This window comes from Lynx canadensis, chromosome B2 (genome assembly GCF_007474595.2).
Source record: "Lynx canadensis isolate LIC74 chromosome B2, mLynCan4.pri.v2, whole genome shotgun sequence".
Classification (NCBI taxonomy): domain Eukaryota; kingdom Metazoa; phylum Chordata; class Mammalia; order Carnivora; family Felidae; genus Lynx; species Lynx canadensis.
The window spans coordinates 34,996,222-35,011,424 of record NC_044307.1 but is presented as its reverse complement, the minus strand read 5'-3'; the positions used below and the strand labels follow the sequence as shown (position 1 = coordinate 35,011,424).

General features: G+C 38.6%; 1 protein-coding gene across 6 annotated transcripts in view; it reads right to left on the bottom strand.

The window, feature by feature from the left end:
• Nucleotides 1-15,203, bottom strand: part of MAPK14 (mitogen-activated protein kinase 14) — a 76,315-nt gene that overhangs the window by 32,558 nt on the left and 28,554 nt on the right. For all 6 annotated transcript variants that reach the window (XR_003968808.1, XR_003968809.1, XM_030315363.1 and 3 more), the window contains exon 3: nucleotides 10,930-10,988. Coding sequence is in view for 4 of the 6 variants with exons in the window: in XM_030315363.1 (XP_030171223.1) it covers nucleotides 10,930-10,988 (59 nt within the window). In the remaining 2 variants the exon portion in view is untranslated. The remainder of the gene's footprint in view (nucleotides 1-10,929; nucleotides 10,989-15,203) is intronic.

Genomic DNA, 15,203 nt, shown 5'->3' with positions numbered 1-15,203 from the left:
CAGGCTCTGGGCTGTCAGCACAGAGCCCGATGAGGGGCTTAAACCCACGAACCGTAAGATCATGACGTGAGCTGAAGTCAGATGCTTAACCAACTGAGCCACCCAGGAGCCCAGGACCATGGTCTTAATCACAGCACATACTGCTTCCAAATTCTTCCATTTGACCTCAAATGTAACTCAAAAGAATGATCTTCTTTAAAAAAAAAAAAAAAAAAAAAAGTTTTCTAAGTGTCACAATAATCAGGGAAGCAGTATCTCTAGATAATTTCCATAATAATTCTCAATTAAGTAATTTGACAGTAAGTATCAAAGTAAGTAACTTTGATACTTACTATCAAAGTTAATCTTAACTGAAAGAAGAAAGTTGGCAAAAGCCTAGCAATATTCCATCTTAATCACAGTCACTGTATTTTTTTAGCCCCAACTAACACATAATCTGACAAATATGAGAATGTTATCAATAACTGGTTAATATTTTGAAATCAGGACTTCTCCCAGAAGATCAAGTATAATGGTTGACATATGCATAATATCAATTATGACAAAATGTAAGGCTCAGGTTGAGGAAGAGAGAATCCAGTTTCTATTTTATAAGTGTTTTGCAAAGAATTACATTTTATGACTTTGGATAGAACAAGGATTATTCTCTCGATTTTAAAAAATAATTTTAAGGAGAAAAGGTAAACAAAGAGAACATTGTTCTACATGATTCCACTTAGAATCTCCCTTAATTTGTCTTGAAATAAAACCTAAAAATCTTAACTCTCTAATATGCCTGTTCTAGTTCACAAAGATGTTAAGCAGTATTATCAAAACAACCATAGTAATTTCAAATATAACTATTGTGTTTAAATGGTTACCAGTGACTTAAGAAATCCCATACAGCCAGGGGTGCCTGGATGGCTCAGCTGGTTAAGTGTCTGACTTCAGCTCAGGCCATGATCTCATGGTTCATGAGTTCAAGCCCCGCGTCTGAGCTGACAGCTCAGAGCCTGGAGCCTGCTCGAAATTCTTTGTCTCCCTCTCTCTCTGACCCTCCCCTGCTCGCACTCTGTCTGTCTCTCTCTCTCTCAAAAATAAATAAACATTAAGAAAAAAAATTTTTTAAGAAATCCTATATAGCCAGAAGACCACTGAATGCACAGCCTGAGAGACAAAGAGCATGCTTTTAATTAGAATATTCCACCACTGTCCCCATCAGAGACCACATCTATTTTATCAGTAAAATTTCCAGGCAGAGGGTGAGACTGTCAAAACATTAAATTAATGAGTCTATATAGTAATAACTATCATGCATTGCTGCCAGGCTACAATTAAATAAACTAAAAAGCACTCATGGCAGAAATGTCTTGCAGGGAGTAACCTAATCACTGTATGTTGTTTCCACGAATCCCAAAGACTAATTCACAACAACCAATTGTCAAATTCCAGCTCATCATATACTGAAAGGTTTCAAAAATAAACCTTCCAACAGTGGACAAAAGCAAGCATCATGCAAAGTTACTGAATGTTTATGGAAGAGGTATGAACTTTTAAAACGGTGAACAAGGAAGAAGAAAATGTAGATGAACACATTTTGAATAAGTCTATTCCAAAAGGAGCATTCATGGATAACCACATTTCTACAGCAATGGAAATGTGTCTCTGGAAAGCAAATTTAGTTACATTTTGGTAAAGACATGACTAGTATTGTCAGTGTTCATAATACCTCAAATAAATTAACAGAGGTTTGACTTGAGAAAGCCGGAATGCTATCTAGTTATCATCTTTTTTTTCCTCTCTGTTTATTTTTAAGCTAGAAAGGAAAATCAAATGTAGAACAATTATGATGGACTTTTCAAAGAAATTAACTACCACAGATTTGGGGCCCAAGCCTCATCTGGATTCCAAAATACATGGTTTCCTCAACCCTAATTGGACAAAAAAATAAGTTGAAAGTTTTTTTTTTTCCATAAAAGGAATATTTGACAAAATTAAAGACATTTCTTTAGGGTAAGAGAGATATTTTTCTCAAATAACAAGATGAGTTATAGATACCCTATTTCAATAATTTATAACTCACCCAGTCACAAAGAATGAGGACCATATAACCATCTCTCTCTTTAAATGAGAACCTAGGGCACGAGTGGTATGGAGTGGTAAAAATTATGATAAATCTTAAATTCAAATGACAAGTTCCTTTTGGCTACAGAGTGAGACAGGGATACCACACAGCCTTAGACTGTGCAATCTGTAAAGACACTGATAAAGTGACTACTTCATAGACGAAGATAGACAATGTGCTTTTGAACTTACAAGGGACCCCCCCCACCCCGCATGTGACAGGGAGAGGAAAGAACATATTTTAGCATCATAGGCAGTTGCCTTTACACCTAAAGAAAGGCCATCAAGATGAATGTTTGAGCAGTTCTCCATAATGGTCTACATTTCAGCTGTGTCCTCAACACCCTCTATCTCCAGCTCAAAAAGCCCCCTGCTTAACAGTGGTTAACCGTATCCAGAAGGCTCTGGAAGAGGTCTGCTGGGCAGCAGGGTTGCTGCTGTTAAGAGGCCCCGCGTTGGCCTGGAGACCAGGAGCCGAAATAATGACCAGAAACAAAGATCCACTGGTGTGTCAGCCAAGCAGGATGCTCGACCAGTCAGCTTCCTCCCTCCCTGCTGAACGGTTCTGAGGGCTCCCTATCGCAGCCGCAGGCCACTAGAGCAGACAGATAATGTAGGCCAGAATGACCAGGCCTAGGATGGCAAAGAACATCAGGATGAAAATACCCAGCATGATGGAGCCCTTGGCCGAGGAGGCCTTTGGATTCTGGGCAAATTGAGCTGTGAGCATAGAGGCTGCAGCCAGTGGAGAGCCATGGGTCCCTCTCTTCCCTTCCTAGTGCTCCCATCTTTAAAAATGAATTAAGTAATTAACAGAAACCCACGGGGGAGGGGAAGGAAAAAAAAGAGGTTAGAGTGGGAGAGAGAGCCAAAGCATAAGAGACTCTTAAAAACTGAGAACAAACTGAGGGTTGATGGGAGGGTAGGTGATGGGTATTGAAGAGGGCATCTTTTGGGATGAGCACTGGGTGTTGTATGGAAACCAATTTGGCAATAAATTTCATATAATAAAAAATTTTAAAAATGCACTTAAAAAAATGAATTAAGTAAATCGGACTTTATTAGTCTAAAGGCTGAAAAGACAATTTCATGGCCTGATTCAAATCTTGTTCTTCACTTTCCTTGGAAGACGGTCTCCCTTAAATTAAATCAAACATAAAGAGCACAAAGCACGATCTCTCAAAGTGATCATAAGTAAAATCTACTGTACCAGCAAAAAGGCAGAACTCTACATTAAGAGGTTTTCAGTACTCTCAACAGTGCCCCATTTTAGAACTTCACTTATTAAGCACTTCTTGGATAACACCCAATTGTCAAGACTCCTTCCCTACCACCTTTCTTTTTAAAGCATGATACAATCAGAAAAAATCTTCATAGAAAAAAAAAATCTCTCATATCTATAGACTGGCATGTCTACTACTGTTAGTCCTATTTGATAAAGCAATCATCACAAGGCAAAAAAATATTTCCATATTTAAACAAAGTATTTAAAATAATCACAGGGATTGACAATTTGTAACCACAAGCCTCTGAAATACATCCAGTGATCCTTGGGACTCATTACAATCTATTTGCAACACAGCAGCGGAGTAATTTTTTAAAAATAAAAATCAGATCATATCACTTCTCTCCTTTTCATTTAGAATAAAGATAAAAACCCCCTCAATGGCCGAATAAAACGTTACATAATCCAGCACCCTGTTCCCAAATATCTCTCTGACCTCATCATCTACTTCTCTCCCCTGTTCCATTCAGCTCCACACCGGCCTCCTTACTCCAGGCACAGAGACCCCTTGCTGAAATTCCAATTCAGCATGGAGTCCTCTATCTCAGGACCTTTGCACTGGCTATTCTTTCTGCTTAGAATGCTCTCCTGCCTGGAATGCTCTTCCCCCAGAATATCCGTGAGTCTAATTCCTCTACTCCTTCAAATGTTTGCTCCAAAATTCACCTTCGCAATGAGAAGGTCATTGGCCACTGCATCTCACACCCTGCCCTCACACTCCTAAATTCCCCTATGTTACCTTTTCTTTTTGTCCACAGCATTATTGCCTGCTAATACACTAAATTTTTTTTATGCTCATGGTTTATTGTTATCTATCTGTACAATGCTCAAGGAGGACAAAATTATTTTTGTTCCCTGTAGTATCTATAGAAACTAGAACAGTATCTGATAGATAGTAGGCACTAAATTACTACTGAACAGAATCTAATGACTCAGGACAATGCATATAGAATTACTAGTAGGACCAAGCAAGATACATCTCATTAAAATACTCATGCCAAAGATCTTATCTGGTAAGCAGACCAGATGGTTTTAATGTAAGGAGTAAAGGTACCATTTAGCAGCCATGTAGACAGCTTAGCCAGCTTATTTCACAACAAACTATTCTCCTCATTTAAAGCAAAGATTACTGAGAGGTGACCTCTAAATTATCTGCATCAATCAACCTGGACTCAATATTTTACTATATGGTCTACATTACAGGATAAAAACAAAAAGCTAGTCAAAAGAGAATATACTGAGCATACTACCAGAAAATTAGATCATCAACCAGTTGTAAACAAGACAGCACAAGGTTATTTCTTCAATCACTCCACCAACAAGTATTAATTGTTGAGCACTGGGGATGCAATGATGAAAAAGAGAGTTACAGAATTTAGACGAGAGGAAGGCATTTATGAATATAAACTCCTAAGAAAGCATGATTAGAGCTATAAAATATCAAGGTGCTAGAGAACACACAAAAGAGGGCCCCAACCCAGACTTAGGAAGGAGTTAATTGAAGGGAAAGATTTATTTTTTATTTAAAAAAAATTTTTTTTAAATATATTTTTGAGACAGAACATGAGCAGGGGAGGGGCAGAAAGAGAGGGAGACACAGAATCTGAAGCAGGCTCCAGGCTCTGAGCTGTCAGCACAGAGCCCGACGCGGGACTCGAACTCACGGACTGTGAGATCATGACCTGAGCTGAGGTCGGACGCTTAACCCATTGAGCCACCCAGGCGCCCCGGGAAAGATTTATTGAAGGACCCAAACTCTAAGCCAGACCCTGAAGCTTCTTTACCTTTTTAAATTAGCTCATCTGAGAAAAGGGGGACATCTTATTGACCATATCAGACAAAAACTCAATGGTATTAAATGTAAGTCACTGAAGACAGCTACAAGGAGTTTCACCAACTCTCTACCCTCGGCAGGTCGGCAGCAGACCTGCGAAGGAAGTAAGTTGCAAATATACCGTTGATACAGTTAACTCCTTCATCTTTCTCCCAGACTGCTTCTCTTCCTGCGTTACCTATCTTGGGTGCTCAGCCTATTTTCAAAGAATGAAAGTATTTCTGTAAGCCCAAACAATGAGGCTGGGTATTTCTTTCACAGTGATGGAGGAAAGCATTACTTCCGAGCAGATAATGCTTATTTGCTAAATTAGGAAAACAACTCTTCTCTGCCACAAAAGCCAATCATAATTTACTTACACAGTTTTTATCCAAATACAAAACAAAAATCAATGCTTATCTATCAACTCCTTTAACATTCTCCATTCAATCAAATCTCTTTTTCTGTACACTTGACACGTTTTCTTCATTTCTTTGACTGTCTGGAAGAAATTTCAACCTCTAAGCCCCATCTATATTTACCTGTTTCTTCAGACCCAATTATTACTTTGTTTAGAGGCTTTCCTCTACTGAGTTTCTCCTGTGTCTTAAGACCCTGTATGTTGCTTCGACATTAGAAATTTGACTTGGTCCTTTAGTTATTTTAGGTAAACATTTATGTTTTGTCTCATTAAAAACAGGCACCACATACAACTGGAAGGCCTTCAGTTGTGACATCTTACACGGAACCAATCATAGTATCTACCCAGTAAGAAAGGCTGGCAGACTTTCAAATAATAATCACAGCCCTGGATCAAGAAAAATGTCATTAGAAATACATTTAGAAAAAAAAAAAAAAGAAATACATTTAGAGCCAAAAGACCTGAGTTGTATGCAATTTCATATGTAGTATTACAGAATTCAGTTCTTCTCTCGACCACAGTTTCCTCATCTGAAACCTCTGAGTACTAAAGATTCGACTATCTCTCTGCCCCTCCCCCACTCGTGCCCTGTCTCTCTGTCTCAAAAATAAACAAAACATAAAAAAAAAACAAAAAACTTTAAAGATTCAACAAGGAAGAAAACAAACTCCCTACTCTACTAGACCGTGCAAGCCAGAGGGAGAAAAGACACAATCACAAATGTAGGATGGCAACATCTGCTAAGAACAACGTGGAGCAAGGTGTAGACACGGACGGTGGTAGGCTGCAGCTATGCTAGTGAGGGGAAAAAGAGCTTCTGGTGAAGAGACCTTTGAGTGGGTCCTGAAAGAAACGAAGGAGCCAGTCATGTGGATATGTGGGGAGGGTGTTCAGGCCAACATTAGAAACCAGGATAAAGGTCCCACTGGGAATGTGGATGTCCATATTCAAGCAAGAACACAGAGGCCAGAGTGGATGGATGCAGAGAGTGGGTGGGAAGAATATAGATGTGGTCAGGGAGCGCACAGGAACAAATCATGTAGGATCTTCCAGAACCTACCACACTGCCTATGGTTTATTAAAAATTTTCTTCTCTCCTATGAGGAGTCTCAACTCGATCATCAGAGATCATGCTTATCTTTATTTACTGTTACATTCCTCAGAAACTAGTACCGTGCCTAGCATAGGATAGGTGTTCAAATACTGAATGAAATCAGATTAAATGTAAATCCAGAAACTCTCTTTACCAATGCAGTATGCTCAGCAGCTTTTATTTACAATGACGTAAAAAAGCTACACTTGTTAGGGGTCCCTGGGTGGCTCAGTCGGTTAAGCATCAGACTTCAGCTCAGGTCATGATTTCACGGTCCATGAGTTTAACCCCGAGTTGGGTTCTGTGCTGACAGCTCAGAGCCTGGAGCCTGCTTCAGATTCTGTATCTCCCTCTCTCTCTGCCCCTCCCGTGTTCATGCTCTGTCTCTGTCTCAAAAACAAACGTTAAAAAAATTTTTAAAAAGAAAAAAGCTACACTTGTTAGATGAATAGTCATTTTTATCAAGTTTAACTCTACACAAGGTGATAATTTGCACACTGGTTTTCACTGAAACAATGGTTGCTGGCTGACCCCTGTTGTAAGGTCTTCTGCTAGATCACAGCAGATTCTAAAACCCCACTTCTATTTCCTCTTCAAGAACTAAGCAGAGATAAGGAACTCAGGTATAAGAAAACTGCAATGTGAAGGTGTAAAAAACAAAAAATGCAAAAAGCAGTAGAAAATTCCACTTACCATGACAATTCAGCTTTCCTGAAATTTGAGGAAATAGTTCCCACTAAGAGTCCAAAGACTCTTCATTGCCTATAAGCTTGATTAGAGAACTGACACCCCCAAGAAAAGGCAATATTGTTGCACAAAGTTGCAGCTTTCTCTAGGGGTTAGGTTCTAATCAAGCATTAAATGGCCAGTGCCATTTAAAATTTCTGGATTTCTGGGGTGCCTGTGTGGCTTAGTTGGCTAAGAGACTGACTCTTGACTTCAGCTCAGGTCATGATCTCATGGTTGTGAGACTGAGCCCCGCACAGGGCTCCACGCTGAGGGTGGAGCCTGCTTGGGATTCTCTCCCTCTCTCCTTGTGCCTGTCTCCTTCACTCATGTGCTCTGTCTCTCTCAAAATAAGTAAATACACACTTTAAAAAATAATTTCTTTGGATTTCTATTGGGAACTAAATATTTGAAGCATGCATATGCATATACATGCCACCTCCCAGCAAACATTACCATCAAGAAGCCAAGAGAAATGTCCAAATGATTTTCAGTCACCAAACTACAAAATTTTGCCATCTGTATAACCACATCATATGGCAGTCAAGAACAGCTTCATATATTCATCTTTTAACTCCACATTTTCCAAACAATCTCTCTCTGTTAGATTCACATTGTTCCTAATGACCAAAACTCACTACCTATTGTTCCTTTCTCAAAAGTTATGTTCTCACAGGGGCGCCTGGCGCTGGCTCAGTCAGTAGATCATGTGACTCTTGATCTCAGGATTCTGAGTTCAAGCCCCATGTTGGGGGCAGAAATTACTTCAAAATAAAGTTTAAATTTAAAAAAGTACATAGTCTTGGGGCGCCTGGATGGCTTGGTTGGTTAAGCGTCCAACTTCGGCTCAGGTCATGATCTCGCGGCTTGTAGGTTCAAGCCCCATGTCCAGCTCTGTGCTGACAGCTCTGAGCCTGGAGCCTGCTTCTGATTCTGTCTCCGTCTCTCTCTGCCCCTCCCCCACTTTTACTGTCTCTATTAAAAATAAACGTAATAAAAAAATTTTTTTAAATAAAAAAGTATATAGTCTTAAAAATGAAGTATGCACAATGCCTAGTAACCAAGAAGTTACAAATTCAGGAAAATTGTATTTGAATTGTATGATAAATGAAAAATGCTAACTGCAACATAAAGGCACAAATACACATAACACATGATTAAAATTCAACTGTAAATATGAAAAGTAACTAGAGATTTTATTAATTAGCACAAAAAATTCATGTTCAAAATTATAGCCTACTCTAAACCTGGCAGGCTACAGAACCACTCTAGCCTTTAGCGCGTCTGATTTGGCCAGAATAGTGGGCTTTTATCTGCCTGCTTTGTTTTAATGTGAATTTGACTACTTTAAGGAAGTACAGTACCAGTATTTTGTTTTACCACACACACCCCCACTCCCAGTTGTATAATGCTGAGCCTCATTTGTGTTAGTTGGCCCTAGAAGTATTTAAATTTGCAAACCTTGCAATTAATTGTAGGCGAAGATGTTTGGTCTCTTACGCAAATTCTGAAATGACTTTGGAAAACTCTGAAATAACCACAGTCCTGGACAAGCACTAATTTTTTTCAGTGATACAAACATTATAGAAAAATAAACAATGAAATATTTTCTTCAGGCAACCTTAGGTTCACCATTCTGTTTTCCGAGATTCTCCAGTATCAAAAAAGCTTCAGAAGTCAACCACCCCAATTTTCATCATTTGCCTATTAGGTTTAATTAGAGAACCACTGGGGGCCCAGGGAGGCAACGTGACTAGTCCAAGGTCCTATAGCCAATTCGTATCTTGATTACAAATCGGCTTTAAATTTACTTCCTTCCCCCAGTAAGATTTTGATTTGTCAAGGGCAAAGAGTAGTGTTTTCCATTATTTTGAGGCTTTTTCTAACACTCCGCTCAGCAAATATTCAATAAGTGGTACTGAGATTTCCTCCTAAGAGATAAACTCAATTCTTGTTTATAAATCCAGTAAAACCTTGGTTTGTGAGCATAATTCTTTCTGGAAACAAGCTTATAATCCAAAGCACTTCTATATCAAAGGGAATTTCAAGAACCATTGGCTCAGTTGTGATCATGTGATGCTTGGCATCATGTACTATTTGTATTGCAAGACATTGCTCGTTTATCAAGTTAAAATGTATTAGAAATGTCTACTTGTCTTGCAAAACACTCGCAGAACAAGTTACTTGCAATCCAAGGTTTTACTGTAATCAGAACCTGGGGCACCTGGGTGGCTCAGTCAGTTAAGTATCCAATTCTTGGTTTTGGCTCAGGTCATGATCTTGGGGTTCATGACTTTGAGCCCTGAGTTGGGCTCTGTGCTAGCAGCACAGAGCCTGCTTGGGATTCTCCCTCTCTCTGCCCCTCCCCTACTTGTGCTTGCTCTCTCTCTCTTGAAATAAATAAACTTAAAAAAAAAAAAAATCAGAACCCAACTTACACAACGTTCTATGTCAATTATATTTCAATAAAGCTGGAATTTAAGGTGTTACTTCTCTCTTACGGCATAGTGTATCTGCGAATTAGGGATGGGAGGGAGGTGTGCTAATTCAGACACTGGGAAAGCTACAGTAGATTGTTCCATGCACAAGAACACCAGCTGGAATCTATCTTGAACTCATACGTGTGCAACCTGGGCATGTGAGGTCATTAATTCCCCATAGAGCAACCCTTGCCAATGGGGTCAGGGGCCAGGGGATAAATGCTCCCCATCTGAGGTACATTCAAACTGCTTCCTAGAAGATTCTGGCAGTTTTCAGCCCGACTGCCCACAGTAGTGACCTCCTAAATAAATAACCTTGTAGCAGCTTTCTCTCCTGCTTCATTTTCCCAAGCCCCTATTACTGGTTTCTGAGAATCTCAGGGTCTGTTTTCCAGGGTGGGTCGCAGGCTTGACACAATGAGATGGTCACAACTGGGAGAATCAGCACAATTCATCAGCTTTCTCAACACGTGAGGTCCACCCCTTGTCCCAGGACAGAAATCCAGTTCTTCAAAGAAGAGTGTGCAAGTCTAGTATCATTTCCACACGTAAGTGGGACAAAAAAGAGAGAAGAACTTGTATAAAACCAGGTCCTGGTTTTTTGATGTAAATTCAATGATGCAAATTTAATGATGTAACATGGAAAGGCAACTCTTTAAGAACTGGGACAGGCAATGTGAGAACAAAAGTCATAGTCAAAACTCCCTATACTCCTTTCCATGGAACTCTGCAAGGACTCACTACTGAATCTTCACAATGTGCCTTAAAATGATGAAGATACTACTATGTAGGTGACCCTGGAACAAAGCAGGAGTTTGGGCACCGACCCCTCCCATGCAGATTTACACCACACATAATATACCATGTCAGTATTCATCCCCATCCCCTACAAGAGCTGGATGACAGGAATAAAGAATCTTTTGAAGTCTGTTTACTGCTAAACAGGAATAGAAATAGACTGCCACTCATCATCTAGCTAAGGAAGGCAAATGCAAAAGGTTCACTCACACATCATTGAATTCCTCCAGAGACCTTGCAGGTGTAAAAACATCCAACAGACCAATCACCTATGAGAAAACAGAAAAATCAGACAGTAAATAAATACAGAACCATAGTACCCATCAAGCTTAGTCATTTTAATAGGAACGAATTTCAAATCCTACCATCTCAGTTCAATAACACCACAACATCATACATTTAACTACAACTTATTTTTTACCCATATTATGGTTTTGATTTTTACTTGTTAACATCATTTCCCGTAACATATTTTACCACTAAAAACTTCATCTCTTTAGAATTTGCTCACATTTAGCCACTTGTAAATAAGAAGCAAAAAGATTTAGGGCTCTTGGCTCACATATGCACTAATAGACTAATGATTAACAAGCAGAAAAAGGTCAGACTTCTAGAACTATTATTACAGTATCATGTTTCTTTTTTTTTTAATATTTACTTATTTTGAGAGAGAGAGAGCGAGAGAGAGCGAGTATGCATGCAAGTGGGGGAGGGGCAGAGAAAGAGGAAGAGAATCACAAAGGTTCTGCACTATCAGCACAGAGCCCAACAGGGTGCTCAATCTCACAAACCATGAGATCATAACCCGAGCAGAGATCAAGAGTAGGACACTTAACCAACTAAGCCACACAGGTGCCCCAGCATCATGTATCTTTTTTAAACGTATTATCATTCCATGAAAATTTTCCAGATGTAGTCTTCAAGACTGATGTTTTTGAGCTCCAAAATATTCTCTTAGTATATAATCTTGGTATTATTCTTACAATAGTCTTAAAATTCAGATACTTTTCTTAATCATCATCAGGTATTTGGATCAGAAAATTTAAAAATTTTTTCAAAAGGCTATCTTTATGGAAGGATAAAGCGAAAACTACTTAATACTCAGTAATCCATGGTCTTTGAGCAGTTTTTCTGGTCATGGAGTTATACTGATCAATCCATTTATACCACCACCATTCCCCAACCACCATCAGTTACTTCTAAAACAAGAGTTAAGAATATCTGGAAATGATCCTGAGAAACTTAACAGGAACCCATGGGGGAGGGGAAGGGAAAAAAAAAAAAAAGAGAGAGAGAGGTTAGAGGGGGAGAGAGCCAAAGCATAAGAGACTCTTAAAAAATGAGAACCAACTGAGGGCTGAAGTGGGGTGGGAGGGAGAGGAGGGTGGGTGATGAGGGCATCTTTTGGGATGACCACTGGGTGTTATATGGAAACCAATTTGACAATAAATTTCATATATTGAAAAAAAAAAAAAAAGAATATCTGGAAATGAAACAAATGAAAGCCAAATGGCCTTCATGAAAATTGACCCATGACAGTGGCCTCATTAGCATGTTGCTCTAACCAACCAAGCTAAACAAACAGCTCTGAAAGTAAAATACACCAATGCTCAAAACCTTATCATGAAAAAGCACACTTTTAATTAGAATGTTACTCCACTCATTCAACTATCAGGCTTTTAAAAGCAATTTCAATTATATAGCCTGAACCCAAAAGGGAAAGGCCTTGGAAGTCAAGGAGAATAGCTTTCCAAAACTTTACATCTTATTCCAAAGGAAAGGTACCTGTAAGATCATTACCCAGACAACTGTATACAAGAAAACCAAAACTGGGATGTCTGGGTGGCTCAGATGATTACATGTCCAACTCTTGATTTCGGCTCAGGTCATGACCTTGCAGTTTGTGAGATCGAGCCCCACATTGGCTCCTTGTTGACAGCACAGAGCCTGCTTGGGATTCTCTCTATCTCCCCCTCTCTCTGCCCCTTCCTGCTCATGCTTTCTCTCTTTCTCAAAATAAATAAATAAACTTAAAAAAAAAAAAAAGGAAACCCAAAATTACTTATAACTGTACTACCCATTATAACTATCATTAACATTCTGAGATATTTCCTTTGATTTTTCTGATATATGTAAAATAAGTTCGGGTTATATTCTGCATACAGTTTTATATCCTGCCTTGTCACTATATGACTATTGTCATATCCTCAAATATATTTCATGCTCTACCATTTGTATATACCATTAATTAACCAATTTCCTATCTTTGTATATTTAAGGAACACTGCAACTGTGCACGTACATGTGTATGTAATATATATTTTGCACATCTTGTATTTCCTTCCCGAAAATAAATTTCAACAAATAGAATTACAGCATCAAAGGATACTGATATATTTAAGGATCTTAGTATTGTCAAATTGTCCTACATAAAGCTGAGGTCAATTTACATTCCCACCAATAGTGTATCTGTGACCTTGTAACAGCTGTGAATCGTGCTTTAAATTTAAGTCACATCATTTTCTTTTACCTTCTCCATCTAAACCATAACTGTTTTTCTTGAGCCTGATATACTCCTTCCCTAAGATCTTTGGTCTTTTGATTACTCTGCCCATCCCCACTTGTACTTTAGGTAACTGAGATCTAGAAGTCGATTTCGTTCAACTGTTCCAATATTTTTTAATCATTGATTCTTATTACGTGAGATGTTCCATCTCCCCAATGACAGGAAAAGTTTAAAACAATTTACATTGTTTTACATTATTTCAATTGATTGTGAAAATCCTCAAATTAAAGTAAAATTAAAACACTAGATGTCAATTTACATAGGATTTTTCATGTAAGAGTTACCTAGTAAAACAATGTAAGTCCAAAATATTTTCAAATAAAGCTCCAACTTCAATTTGAAAACACAACAAGCATTTTGGAATCAAACAGCTGTAAGTCCAAACTCCACAGTCAGTTTGTGATTTCCTGGATCCATGAACTTATGTCTTTTTCATTCCAATAACCCCAGTACTTGGAATACTGTCTGGCACATAGCACCTCAAGTAATATTTGTTAAATAAATGAAAGAAAGGAATCCTCTCTGAGCCTCATTTTCCTCATATGAAAGAGAGGGGGATGCGTATTTTTATCACATTGTGAAGATTAAGGAGACAGTGTAACTGAAGGTGCCTAGCACAAAGGACTGACCCTCTGTGGATTACCAAATTAAGTGGTGATCACAGTCCTTAGAGTTTATAAAGAATTACAAAATACAAATCACAGAGACAATCTGAAGCAGCTACTTCCAGTAACGAAATCTGAGATACAAAGCTAATCTAAATTATTCAAATGACTAAGAAGCATGCCTGCAATAAGCACAATAAACTGATTTGGAAAAAATAACAGCACAAGCATGTTAGCAAACAGTCTATCAAATTTTAATTTCTTTAAAAGGACACATCTTATGAGATTAAAACTACCCATGTTACATCAAAGTATCTTTAATTTTTTGTGGGCTTTTACATTAATTACATTATATTAATTGTATTTATGGAGTCCTCACGAAAAGGAAAATACTATAAAACGAGTTTCCCAGCATTAAACTGGGGAACTTGGGGGAACATTCCATAATCTATTCACTTCTCAATTCTTATTTTGCTAAATGTTTGTTTGTGTGTTTATTGATTTTGAGAGAGAGAGAGCACGAGTGGGGTAGAGGCAGAGAGAGAGGGAGAGAGGATCCCAAGCAGGCTCCATGCTCAGCACGCTCAGCACGGAGCCCAACAAGGAGCTCTATCCCACACCGTGAGATCATGATCTGAGCCAAAATCAAGAGTTGGATGCTGAGCCAACTGAGCCACCCAGGTGCCCCTATTTCCCATTTCTTGAATGGAAATTTCCTTTTAATTCAAGTTATATTTTAGCCTGTTTCTTTACTCCTGCTTTCAGACACCCAAAAGTAACCCAGGAATCAATTATTTAAAAAGACATTTACAATACAAATAATCAGCAAATGTCCCTGATGACTGTCCTACAACGGTCAAAAACTGATGGACAGAAGTGACACATTTTTACCAAATTGGCACACACTCAAGAGAAAACCCACTTTAACTCAGAAACCAACAATATTTAATATCTTTAACACAAGTGCACCAAAACAATGATCGGATCTACCACGGTAAGGTAGATCCCAAATAAAAATTTTTAAAGGATTCCTTGAATAGTTTTAAATTTCAAAATGCACAGATCTCCAGGCCCTTAACTCCAGGCAATCTTTACAGTACCTACCCAGAAGGCAAAAAGCTGCAGCTGGCAAGATGCTCCCCTTTCATGTTTCCTTAGAGCTGGTGTTAATGAGATCAAGGTCGCAAGTTCAATCAGGAATGCACCAGGTAACGTTGTTCAAAGAATAACTCTTATAGGCACAGAGGATATTCTCCCTAGCTCATTCCCCTTTACCCATCTGGTAAATGTGTGTCTGCCATTCGTTATCACTA